General features: G+C 42.2%; 1 protein-coding gene across 2 annotated transcripts in view; it reads right to left on the bottom strand.

Annotated features, from left to right (window-relative positions):
* Positions 1 to 12,821, bottom strand: part of stk25b (serine/threonine kinase 25b) — a 66,651-nt gene extending 53,830 nt beyond the window's left edge. The window contains exon 1 of one of the 2 annotated variants that reach the window (XM_078563464.1): positions 12,612 to 12,821. In XM_078563464.1, the coding sequence (XP_078419590.1) occupies positions 12,612 to 12,647 (36 nt within the window). In that variant the 5' untranslated portion in view covers positions 12,648 to 12,821. Of the gene's footprint in view, positions 1 to 12,368; positions 12,453 to 12,611 lie in introns of those variants that run through there. The other variant, XM_078563465.1, reaches the window with a different exon arrangement.
* Between the last annotated feature and the right edge of the window lie 333 nt (positions 12,822 to 13,154).

The raw sequence follows: 13,154 nt of genomic DNA, 5'->3' as shown, positions 1-13,154 counted from the left end.
CCCACCTATTTCCATTATTTTAAATGTATTTCCATCCATTGTTTTATCTCTACCTTTTAGCCTATTTCGATCCCTTCCCCCCACCCCACCCCCACTAGGGCTATCTGTATCTTGCTCGTCCTGCTTTCTACCCTTAATGTCACCTATTAGCACATTCCTTAGATAATATCACCAGCTTCAACACCTCTTTGTCCTTTTGTCTATGACATCTTTGGCAATCTCCACCTATCACTGGCCCTCTATCCAGCTCTACCTGTCCCACCCCCCTTAAACCAGCTTATATTTCACCTCTTTTCTATTTTTCCTTAGTTCTGTTGAAGAGTCATATGGACTCAAAACGTTAACTGTGTTCCTCTCCGCAGATGCTGTCAGATCTGCTGAGTTTTTCCAGGTATTTTTATTTTTGTTATGGATTTCCAGCATCCGCAGTTTTTTGCTTTTAGCACAGTATTCCAGGTGTGGTCTCTGTACAATTGTAGTAAGGCTTCCTTATTCTTGTACTCCAATCCCCTTGCAATAAAGAACAACATGGTATTTGCCTTTCTAATTGCTTGCTCTCCTGTACCTGAATGCTAAATTTCTGTGTTGCTTGTTCAAGACCCTCAGAACATGATTTTCAAGGGGGAGCTTTCTTAAAAAGCCTTCTTTAAAATATTCTGCTTTTCTATTATGATCAAAGTGAATGATCTCACACTTTGCCACTTTATAATCCAGCTACAACCCTGTTGCCCACTCACTTAATCTGTTTATATCTCTTTGTGTCCTCCTCGCAGCTTACATGCCCACCTAACTTTTTATCGTCAGCAAACTTAGATACATTACTCTCGGTCTCTTTGTTTAAATCATTAATATAGATTGTAAATAGATGAGGCCCCAGCACTGATCCTTGCAACATTCATAACAGCCTGCCAACTTGAAAATGACCCGTTTATCCCTTCTCTTTGCTTCCTCTAGCAATCCTCTTTCCAGGCTAACATATTACCCTCAACTCCATGAGCCCTTATCTTGTACAGCACCTTATTGAATGTCTTTTGAAAATCCAAGTATAGTACATCTACTCATTCCCCTTTATCTACCCTACATCCTCAAAAATGAATAATTTTGTCAAACATGATTTCCCTTTTGTAAAAGCATGGTTCTCTGTCTGATCATTAAATGATTTTCTAATTGCATTGATTAGACTTAATAATACATTCCAGCATTCCCTGATAACTGATGTCAGGCTAACTGGCCTGTAGTTCTCAGTTTTAACTCTCCCTCCTTTCTTGAATCTTGGTGTTACATTTGCTAACTTCCAATCAGCGGGGACGGTTCTAGAATCCTGGGAATTTTGGCAAATCAAAACCAATACATGCCTCTCTTAGAATTCTAGGATGTAGGCAACCAGGCCCTGGGGATTTGCTATTTTTTAGTCCCTTAAGTTTCTCCAATACTTTTCCTCTGCTGAAAATAATTACCATAAGTCCCTCGTTCTAATGAGCCCCTTGCTTAACCCTTTGTGTTTGGAATGTCAGATGTGAACAAAGACAAAAATATTTGTTCAAGTCTCTGCCATTTCCTCATTCCTCATGTTAATTTCTCCTGTCTCTGCCTCTAAGGGATTAATGTTTACTTTTGCTACTGCCCTTTGTATATGCTTGTAAAAGCTCTAACAAACTGTTTTTAAAAAATATTCCTGGCTAGTTTACTCTTATTCTTTTTTCCCTTTTAAAAATCAAGTTTTTGGTTTCCCTTTGCTGGTTTCTAAAACACTGCCAATCCTCAGCTTATTACTGTTCTTTGCAACATTATAAGTCTCATTTAACCTAATACTATCCTTAACTTCCCCAGTAAGCCACAGACAGATCTTTCTTGCTAAGTTTTTTTGTTTAAATGGAACGCATCTTTATTGAACATGATTACTTTTAGTCCATTTGCCCAAACAACCTTAGCCAGCTCCCCCCCTCATACCCACTTAATTGGCTTTGTTTTATGTTTAAGATTCTTGCTTGGGACCTGAGTGTTTCGCTTTCAAACTTAATAAAAAATTCAATTGTATTTATGATTAACTTTAGGATTACTAATAAACTCATTGCCTCATTACACAGTAATTGATCTAAAATAGCTTTATCCCCCGTAGTTGGATTCACAATGTATTGTTCAAAGAAACTGTCCTGAAAGCATTCTACTAATTCATCTTCCAGACCACTTTTGCCAATTTGATTGGTTCAGTCTATATAAGATTAAAGTCCCCTAGAATTATTATATTGCCTTTGCTCCAAGCTCCAATTATTTGAGTATTGCTGAAAAAAGAGACATGCTGTCCTTTGCTTAATGTTCGGCCCAGCAGTATAACTACCGTTCAGCTGCCTCTAAATTAGTCCCACTTGCATTTTCTGACCTTTGTTATTCCTAATCTCCCCCCAAGGTCCTTTCTCACCAACGCTCTTATGTCATCACTTACTACCCAGGCTTTCCCTCCCCTTTTCCATTCTGTCTGTTGAAATTCTGTGTTTCCACAATATTTATTTGTCAACCTTGGTCACCTTGTAGCCATGTCTCTGTAACAGCAATTAGACTGAAATCATCTTTCCCTATTTGTGCCATTAGTTCATCTATCTTTTCATGTAAATACACAAAACATTTGCAAGGAGTCTTTAATTTAATTTTTTTCTGATTATTTGCATGAATCTTATTCACTGATGCCCTATTACTGTTGACCTCTCTACTTCCTAACCCACTCCACTTGTTTTTATCCAAACCGTTAGACTGTTCTCTTGTCCCGACTTTTCTCCATAAATTTCTAAATCTCCTTCACTAGAATCCTCCCCTGACTCTTTCAGTTTAAAGCTCTAACTATAGACTTAGTTATATCGTTCACCAGGACACTGAACCCAGACTGGTTTCAGTGGAACAGCTCCTTCTTTCCCAAATACTGATGCCAGTGCCCTATGAATCAAAACCCCTTCTTCCCACATCACTTCCCACATCCGTTTAATTTTCTAATCTGCTTAACCTTATGCCAATTGGCAGGTGGTTTAGGTAAGAATCCAGATAATTACTTTAGAGGTTCTGTGTTTTGAACAACTCAAACTCTCTCAGTAGATCATTCCAAGTTCTATGTTGTTGGTTCCTGCACCACTATGACAACTGTATCCTCTCCCTCCAAGTTTGTCTCCAGCCACAAGATGTCACACCTGTGACACCAGGCAGGCAACACAACCTTTGGAGATCCTGATCGTGGTTGTGAACCGACTAGACCGTCCCCTATCACTACTACATTCCTCTTGACATCCCCACTTTAATGGCATCCTACACCAAGGTGCTATGGTCAGTTTGCTCATCCACCCTGCAGCCCTTGTTCTCATCTACACAGGTCGCAAGCACCTCGTACTTACCCTATTGGTCAAAGTCAAGGAATGAGGCTTCCCCATCAGGATGGCAGTATACTCTTGTGTGCTCCAGGTATCAGTATTAGGATCACTGCTCTTTTTGATATATATTGATGTAAAATTAATGTATAAACATATGTAAATGGCCTGGACTTCAGTAGACAGAATCAAAGAATTCAGCGCATAAGGAGGCCATTTGGCCCATTGTGTCTGTGCTGACTCTCTGAAGGAGCAATTCACCTAGTGCCACTCCCTTGCGTTCACTCTATAGCCCTGCACATTCTTCCTTTCCAGATAAACAATCCAATTCCCTCCTGAATGTCTCGATTGAACCTGCCTTCAACACACTCTCAAGCAATGCATTCCAGATCCTAACCACTCGCTGCGTGAAAATGTTTTTCTTCATGTTGCTATTGCTTCTTTTTCCAATTACCTTAAATTGGTGCCCTCTCATTCTCAATCCTTACACCAATTGGAACAGTTTTTCCCTGTCTGCTCTGTCCAGACCGGTCATGTTTTTGATTATCTCTATCAAATCTCCTCAGGACATAATTTCAAAGTTTTAAAGATTGCAGATGGTAAAAAACTGGAAATGTAGTAAATAAGCAGGCAAACAGTAACAGTCTTCAGGAGGACAGACAGACTGGAGGAATGGTCAGATGAAACTGAAGTGATACATTTTAGAAGGAAGAATGAAGAGCAGCAATATGAACTAAATGGTATAATTTCAATGGAGGTGTAGGAACAGCAAGACCTGGGGGGGTCTCAAATCTTTGAAGATCGCAGGACAAATTAAGGCAGCTGTTAAAACTAAGGCACATGGACTCCCCGGCCTTATTAACTGGGGCATTGAATACAAAAGCAAGGAAGTTAGGCTAAATCTTTATAAACCACTGGTTAGGCCTCAGTGGGAATGTTTTGTTTATTGCTGGGTGCAACACTTTAGAATGGATGTTGAGGCTTTAAGAGAGGATGCAGAAGTGATTTTTTTAAAATGGTACCAGGGATAAGGGACTAAGTTATGTGGAGAAGCTGGGGTTGTTCTCCACAGAGTAGAGAAGATTAAGAAGATTTGATAGAGGTGTTCAAAATCATGAATAGTTTGATAGAGTAAGGAGAAACTGTGGGGCTATGGGGAAAGAGCAGGGGATTGAGATTAATTGCATAGCTCTACCAAAGAACCAGCATAGGCACGATGGACCGAATAGCTGTCTCTGAGCTGCAACATTCTATGGTTTACCACATGCCTCTTCCCAGATCTGGAATCAGTTCAGCTCACTCAATGAGATCACTGGTAGCATGAAGGTTATAAAACAGCAAAATATTCTCTGTCTCTCTTATTCTCAGACACTCTTTCAACCCACAGTGGGGTGGGAGCAATATACAATGAGGAACAGCAATCACTGAGCATGTAGCAGGGATCACTGATTCTTCTAGGGAATGGTGCCTGGAACAAATGGAATGATATGTAATATTGCCTCTATCCTGTATGGACTGGTACATATATTGGCCAGGGATAATTCTGAGCTGTAATAAAATTACAGGGTCCTCATGGATGCATCTATTGTAAGCTGCTCAAGGTTCACTTCTATACTCTGAGCCCATCAATCTATTACAGATTTGAAACCAGCCCCTAGTCAACAGTTTTTGCTGTATAGTGATGCAGAGGCTTGCAAAAGGAAGAATTACAGCAGTCTGACAGGAATTGACAACAAAGCAAATATACTGTTGAACCACAGCAAACAATCAGTAACTTCTGTTATTCTAAGCACCCTAAAACTAGTATAGTATTGGAAGGCAATTACCCAACCTAATGGACAGTGTCATGCATCTCAAACTTTACTTACAGTCTTACTTGCGCAGAATAATGCACCGTACCACGTGGCAAGAGTTTTAAATTTTACCTGGATATCTCTCAGTCAGACTTTAAATCCTATTAAAATTTTCTATAACATTCAATCATATTTCATAACTCGATCAATCTGTTCAGTTGCTTACACTGAAGTTAGAGACTATTCTGGCAGCTCCAATAAAGGCAAGTTATTTTTACATTGGGTTTAACAAATGCTGGTGAAGCTGGGTTTAAAGCCAAGGATATTCCTTGCCTTTAATCGAATCTAACAAGTTTGAGTGCCCATTGCAGGAGACCCTGACACTGGGAGACTGTGGCAATTTGGTGCTACTAAACCAGAAAAGTTCACGTAACTTCCCCATTAACTTGTTGAATCATATCAGACTCCATTAGAAAAATATACCCTACTTAGAACACCATTATAGGAAAGTATTAAAACAGGTTTGCCACATGAATTTAGCTGCCCGGCCAGTGATTGACTCTTTCAGCATATGATTCAGTCTGCTCCTGTTCCATTGAGCCAGTCCCCTCTCACCTTGTTCTTATTTTTTCTACTTTTGTCCATCTCCACATATTGACATTTATGGATCTTCTAATGCCTATCACTATTTAAGAAATTTCGGGTTCACAACAGCATTCTGAACACATGCAGCCACCACAGTGCTGACTGTGATATAGATCACTCACTGGGGTGCATCAGGGTTAGGATGAAGTTTATTTATTCAATTGCCGTCCTTGTATCATCGTGAGGCATACTGCCTAACCAGACAAAACCCAACAGTTTCTCGACTCAATTGAACAGGCGCTCTCTGGCATTCCTACACAGAGTACAGAGGTGGAATGGAACCTACTTCAAGACACCATCTACAATACTGCACTGTCAACAACATGGGAAATAAGAGTGAAAGATTGCTGACTGGTTCAAGGCTAAAATCACTGTGATGGGACCTGTCATTGAAGCCAAGTGATCCGATCTCGTCATTTACAAGAGAGATCCGAGCGAGAATATTCAGAATGCACTATGAGTCACTCAAAATCCAACAGGCTGCTCGGTGGTGCGGCACTAACTATTGATTACAACTTTGCCAGAACAGCCAGATGTCCTTCAACACATGGAATGCTAGGTGCATGTATGAAGGGATAAAAAAGGCAACACGTCCATCAGCAAAGAAAACGTCTCCATTGAAAACAAAGACAGGGGAGGTCATCAAGGACTCATCAGTGCAGGCTTGATGGGTCAAATGGCCTCCTTCGGCACTGTAAAGATACTGTGACTGCCATAAACAGTTGGAGAGATGGGTGGAACACTACCTTGAGTGGTATTCTCGGGAGAATGTAGTTACCAAGGAAGTTCTAGACACTACAGAATGCCTGTTTGTTATGGCAGAGATAGATAGCGGACCCACAGTGGAGGTGCTTAGACGCTTACCATAGGCAAAGTTGCAAGTGATGATGCTATATCGTCTGAACTCATCAAGCACGGAAAATCAGCACCCCTGCAGTATCTGCACAAACTTATTTGTCTCTGCTGGAGGGAGGACACTGCCCCAGGATATGCGTCATCCAAAGATTGTGACCCTGTACAAGGTGATTGCAGCGATTGCAACAACTATTGAGCCATTTCCCTGCTGAGCATCGTGGGAAAAGTATTAGCCGTGTTGCCCTTGTCAGATTGCAGACAACATATGCCAGGCAAAGAGCAGATGGGCCAAATCAATCCAGGAACATCATCTTCAGCTATCCCTTCCTACTCTCCTTGTAGAGGATAGAAAGTGAGGAACGGAGCTCCATTTTATGATGGCACAATGATGTTAATGCTGGAAATATGAAATATAAACAGAAAGAGTTGGAAATATTCAGGTAGGGCAGCATAAGTAGAGAAAGAAACCGTTTCTCTATCTACAGTGGCTGCCTAATCAGGGTATTTCTGGCATTTTCTGTCTACCATAACTTGGAATTGTTTATAACAAATGGGAAATCTTACACCTACACACACTTCCTGTTTTCAAGAACTTACTGCTTATTTTCAGATCTTTGTGTCAGCTTTTACTCTATGAATTCCTGTATCCATAATGATAACGAAAGTTGCTGAAGTGAACTTCTCATGCTGTAATGATATTCCCCTGCCAGTGGTGGCGTTTGGAGCCTCTTGGTTTTGCATCCGCAGTTCCTCACCCTGTACTGCAGAGAAGCCTCTATACTCTAACCAATGCTATTTCCCTGTTTCTCAAATTGCCCTCAGTGTTGCTATGTAACTAAGTATTATATAAAAATCAAGGTTATTATGCACAAATAAGGGACAGAACTTTGACTTTAAAATGAGAACAGACATACATCTGTCACTGGCTCAATTATCCTCCATCCTCTAACCCCACTTCACTTGAAAACTACACTCGGTTTTGACTCCCTGTCTGCAATGCCAGGGGTAGACTGATTAGTATTCACTATTCTTTGCCATTTTACTCAACAGAGGGGTGAACATCACATGCAGAAAGGCATTTCAGGATTATTTTGTAGCCAGGAGAGATAAGTTCAGGCACTTTACAGCAGTAGCCTGCTTATCACTTTAGATTACAGCCTGGAAATCCCTCCCCGGCATCTGTTATTAGTTATAATCTATACTGGGAGATATCACCTGATGCTGCTTACAGTAACTCAAAGAATATGCTTTTTATATGGACATGAATATCATAGTAAGGTACAGGTTTTTTATCTGCTAAGGCACACATATATACTTCTCTTTAAGACAAGTTCTAAATGCCGTGCCTTCTTGAGGTTAATTGGAGGCTAACTGCTCTTGAGCAGTTCTTGAGATCAATTAGAGGTCAGGGAGCCAGAAGATAATGACTGGATTTTTTTTTTAAAAAAGCCTGGCACTAAAATTTAGCAAGGTAATATGTATAGTGCAAAACACTCATGTCAAAATCTTTACATATTTGAGTTTGATTTCATTTGAGGTTCTAACTACATATTTTGTGGTATTGTGCTGATACTGACTGCTCTACTTGTCACTGATGAACAGGATTCACAGGTTACAACTAATAATGGCATTGCAACCATCTTACAGGTTAAATTGAGAAATAAATCAGCGAGTCGGTAACTGGAAGATTCCTATCCCCCTTTTCAACATTGGTGCCTGGCATTATGACATGATATGACAGTTGTTTCATCATCATTTGCAATTAGATTATCAGATGATTGAGGACTGAAATCACCAGCATCCATGAAGTAAATACAAAACAGAAAAATTAAGGTACTATTGACCAACAACTTATTCTCACATATTGTTTAGGATGTCGTGGCATAGTGGTATTGTCACTGGACTAGTGATCTAGAGACCCAGGGTAATGCTCTGGGGACCTGGGTTTGAATCCTACCAAGGCAGAGTTTAAATTAAACTCAAAAATCTGGAATTAAAAGTCTAATAATAACCATTGTCAATTGTCGTAAGAGCCCATCTGGTTCACTAATGCCCTTTAGGGGGGGGAAATCCACAGTCCTTACCTGGGTCTAGCCTACATGTGACTCCACAGAATGTGGTTGACTCTTAAAATGCCCTTTGGGATGGGCAATAAATGCTAGTTTAGCCAGCGACGCCAACATTCCATGAACAAATTAAAAAGTTCTGTTATAAGGAAAATGAAGAACTTACATGAGATTATGAACAAATTTTTCACTCAGATGAGTGGCTTGGTTAAAGGGGAGCAATTCTACAATTAAAAGCTCAAACACTGATTTAAAATGGAGGGTGCTGTTAGATGAGTTAACAATAAGACCATAAGAGAATAAAGAGAAGTACATCTACTGCTGCTCTGATCCAGTTTTTGTTTGCATTCCAAACCAGCATTATCCAATATGTTAGCCACTATTGGCAATCCAGATGTAGCTAATTGCATTTTTGATTCGAAAATGAGTTAGAAACAGTTGCTGGATGCATGATTTCAACATTCATATTTGCATGGTTCATAAGCAAGTGAATGTTAGCACTTTACCAACAAACTCCAAAAAAGGCTAAGGCGTAATGGCAGATTGTGCACGTACGTTTTTGATTGTTGCGTGCTTTAATTCCTCGGTTACTGCTTGTTGGTCATCACCTAAAATGGTATGAAAGGCGGATGAAAGTGCCAGACTTCAGCACCATGGAAACACCAACAACATTGTATGGAAAGAGGAGCTGACACCACGGCCAGGTTAACTGCTCCAAGCCAGCAATAGAAAGCCTAGCCAATAGAGAGCAGCTCCAACAGTGTACGTCATAACAAAGGCCAAGGAGTGGGTCTCCCATGTCTTGTGCAAGTCAAAATTCCAGGCAATCATTCTGCCAAAATCAAAATACTGGCTGGGCGGAAACTCATAAGTTGCATTAAGATGCTGTGTGTCTGATAAATTCATACCAGGATTCCAAGCTCTGGCAAAAGAGTGGAACTGCAAAGTTTAGCATTGGATGATGGCAGATGTTTGCTAAGGAAATATATATATACAAGTACATTTACCTATATGATAGATAATGCATTTTCTAATACAGTGACATTATTACACGTGGCTAAAACAGTATTGCTGGGACTACATCTGCAGTGATTTCTAATGTACAACACTGCTCAAAAAGGAAACATATAACAAGCAAAGGGAAACATTCAAAAGCAATGCCCTTTGATGCATCTTACCCTGAAAAAGAAATCCAGATGTTTATTTAGGTATGCAACAATGATAGATTCCAGGCTTTCTCATCTACTAGTGGCTGCCTTTAATACCCTCTCTTTCTTTCCATCCATAACAATTAGGCACTGATACCAGTGATTGTATCTGACTGTTTCAACAAGGGTCAGTCTGAACTACATCCTCCAAGTTGCAGTATTTTAAACACAAAAAGTTACATCACGCAATCACTATTTCTTGATTTCTCTCTTTAACCTTGGTCCATTGCACTATAGTGCCAACATCTATCTCATCGCCATCATAGGCTGGAACATTCAGCTAAATTAGATGCGGCATTGGCAGCATGCATGGCTCTGAGATGACAAGTCCAAAGCGTGATAGGCATACGAGTCCACCTTGATCAGTTGATTGATTGCAGAACGGTTCTGCCAGTTCACATGTACTTTCATTTTTTCCCCTGTTGTCCAGTTGGTCATGTTGTCTCTTCAAGCCCCTCTACCAGGTCACATACAAGTGATTGAAAAGGAAGATATGAACGCTGCCGTTCTTAATGGTGCCATCCAGAATATCTTTGAAGCATTTCTGCTGTGCTTACCTTCTTTCAAATGCCTGTAAAAGCTGCTTCAGGCATATGTAACAAACTAGTCTGATTAAATATCCAGTTCACCATTGCTGGGTTTTCAACATCATGGTTTCAATGTTGATGCTGCTGGCCCTGGGCTTTTCTGATGATAGGTTACAGATCTGAAATTTTAACTCTGTTTCTCTCTCCACAGATGCTGCCAGATCTGCTGAGTGTTTCCAGCATTTTTTGCTTTTATTTCAGATTTTTCTTTATTTACTATTGCATCTTACAAGCTGGTTAACAAAATCATGGAGAAGTAGCACCTGAAATTCCCTGACAGCCTGCATTAAGTTGTCTTGAACCATAAGCCTTGGCTCCTGACCTAATGATGAAAAAATGTAGAAAACAGCAGAAAAGCAGAACTGACCATGGTCAGCACATACATTGTAGGAGAAGCCTCTACCACAATCACAGCAAGATGATCCAATAGTCAGACTCCCGCACAAGAACATTTTGTTACAAACTGCTGATACATTTGGATTTGTCCAAAAGAAAATGTCCACAGCTCCCTTGGTTCTAAGGCACTGGAATGAATTTATTACCTTTTATCAAATTAGCTTTATGCAGTGCTAATTAAAAACACCTCAGTTTTTGCCACAGGATTAGTGCAAACATATCAGTCAGGCTATTTCAAATAAAAAGAAAGGTTTCCAACCAACACCGATATCTTATTGTAAAACTCCATTTTACAACAAGAGGATGGATTCATCTTTTTGTGTGGGTATGAGAAAGGTGCTTTCATTTTTATTAATTCATGGGGAGTGGGCACAGCTGGCAAGACAAGCAATCACTGCCTTCGAGAAGATGGTGGTGAGCTGTCTTGAACTGCTGCAGTCCATGTGGTGTAGTTACACTCACAGGGCTGTTAGGGAGGGAGATCCAGAATTTTGACCCAGCAAGTGAAGGAATGACAATGTAGTTTCAAAACAGGATTGTGTGTGGCTTGGAGGGAAACTTGCAAGTGGAGGTGTTCCCACCTTTGTCCTTCCAAATGATAGAGGTCGCAGGTTTGGAAGGTGCTGTCAATGAAGCAAGGTGCTGCACTGCATCTTGTAAATAGTACACATTATGCGGGAATGGTAGAGGGAGTGAATGTTTAACGTGGCGGATGGGTGCCAATCTAGCAGGCTGCTTTGTCCTGGATGGTATTGAGTTTCTTGAGTGTTGTTGGAGTTGCACTTATTCAGGCAAGTGGAAAGTATTCCATCACACTCCTGAATTGTGCCTTGTAGATCGCGGACAGGCTTTGGGGAGTGAGGAGGTGAGTTACTCGCCACAGAAATCCCAGCCTCTGCCCTGCTCTTGTAGCCACAGTGTTTGTATGGTTGGTCCAATTCAATTTCTGGTCAATGGTAACCCCCAGATGTTGATGGTGCGGGATTGAAAAATGGCATCACTATTAAATATCTGGAGAAAGTGTTTAGACTCTCATATTGGAGATGGTCCTTGCATGGCACTTGGGCAGCACAAATGCCACTTATCAGTCCGAGCCTGAATGTCGTCCAGGTCTTGCTGCCCATGGACACAGGCAGTTGCAGTATCTGAGGAGTGGCGAATGGCACTGAACACCTTTGCCATCATCAAACATCCCCACTGCTGGCCTTATGAAGAAGCTGAAGATGGTTGGGCCCGGGGCACTACCCTGAGGAACGCCTGCAACATTGTCGTGGGACTGAGGTGATTGACCTCCAGCAACCAGAACCACCTTCCTTTGTGCTAGCTATGACTCCTAACCTGTGGAGATGTTTTTTTTTCTCCCCCCCCCCCCCCTCCCCCTCCCCCTCCCTACTGACTCCCATTGACTTCAATTTTAGGAAGGTTCCTTGAAGCCACACACTTGATCAAGTGGGCAATACCAACTCACACGTCGATCAGAGAATCCTTCGAGGGTGACGACAGGGCTGGTCCAACCCTGAGCACCTGCCACCAGGAATGTGAACACATGGAAGCGACCATTGACATGACTGAAAGGGAAGGGAAGGGGAGGGAGGGAAGGCATCTGTATTTTTTTTTTGAAGTAAGAGGGTGGGGAGGAGAGAAATAGAGGGGAAAAAACCCAGGGCCAAGCCACATCCAATAAGATGCCAGCAGCTGCCCCTGCTCCTACCTGTATACTGAAGTCTCGAATGTGAGCCATTTCCATGGGTGCCAGTCAGGCAGTGCTAATGCTCTCTGAGGGTGTAGGTTACAGCACAGCCTCTACAAGCAGGCCCAGGGGGACATTACCGCCGCCAAAGGCCGCCCGGAGCCTCCGCGAAACGCCGATCAGCCCCTCACTGTTTGGGTCTCCAGCTCGCCTGCTGCCCGCTCACCGCGCAGGCGCGGCCCCGTGCCGCGGCGCACGCCGGCACTTGGAGTCCTCCAGCCCGGCGCGGCCGCCCGCGCAGCCGGCTGGCTCCGGGCGGGGAGGACTACAGCCCCCGGCCTGCTCCGCGTGGCGCGCAGGTTCCGGTCTGAGCTGGCTGGCGTCACTCCGCACAGCCGCGGTCTGTCCGACTGTCAATCACCCGGAGAGCGCAGGAGCCCCGCCCCGCCCCCCCCCGCGGGACAATCTCAGCTGGAGAGCAACAACAACAACAACAACTGGCAATTAGACAGCACCTTATCACAAGACACTTCACAGGAGCCTTATCAGACAACAACTGATGCC

The sequence above is a fragment of the Cetorhinus maximus genome, chromosome 19 (genome assembly GCF_964194155.1).
Source record: "Cetorhinus maximus chromosome 19, sCetMax3.hap1.1, whole genome shotgun sequence".
Lineage (NCBI taxonomy): Eukaryota > Metazoa > Chordata > Chondrichthyes > Lamniformes > Cetorhinidae > Cetorhinus > Cetorhinus maximus.
This window is presented reverse-complemented; position numbering and strand designations above follow the sequence as displayed.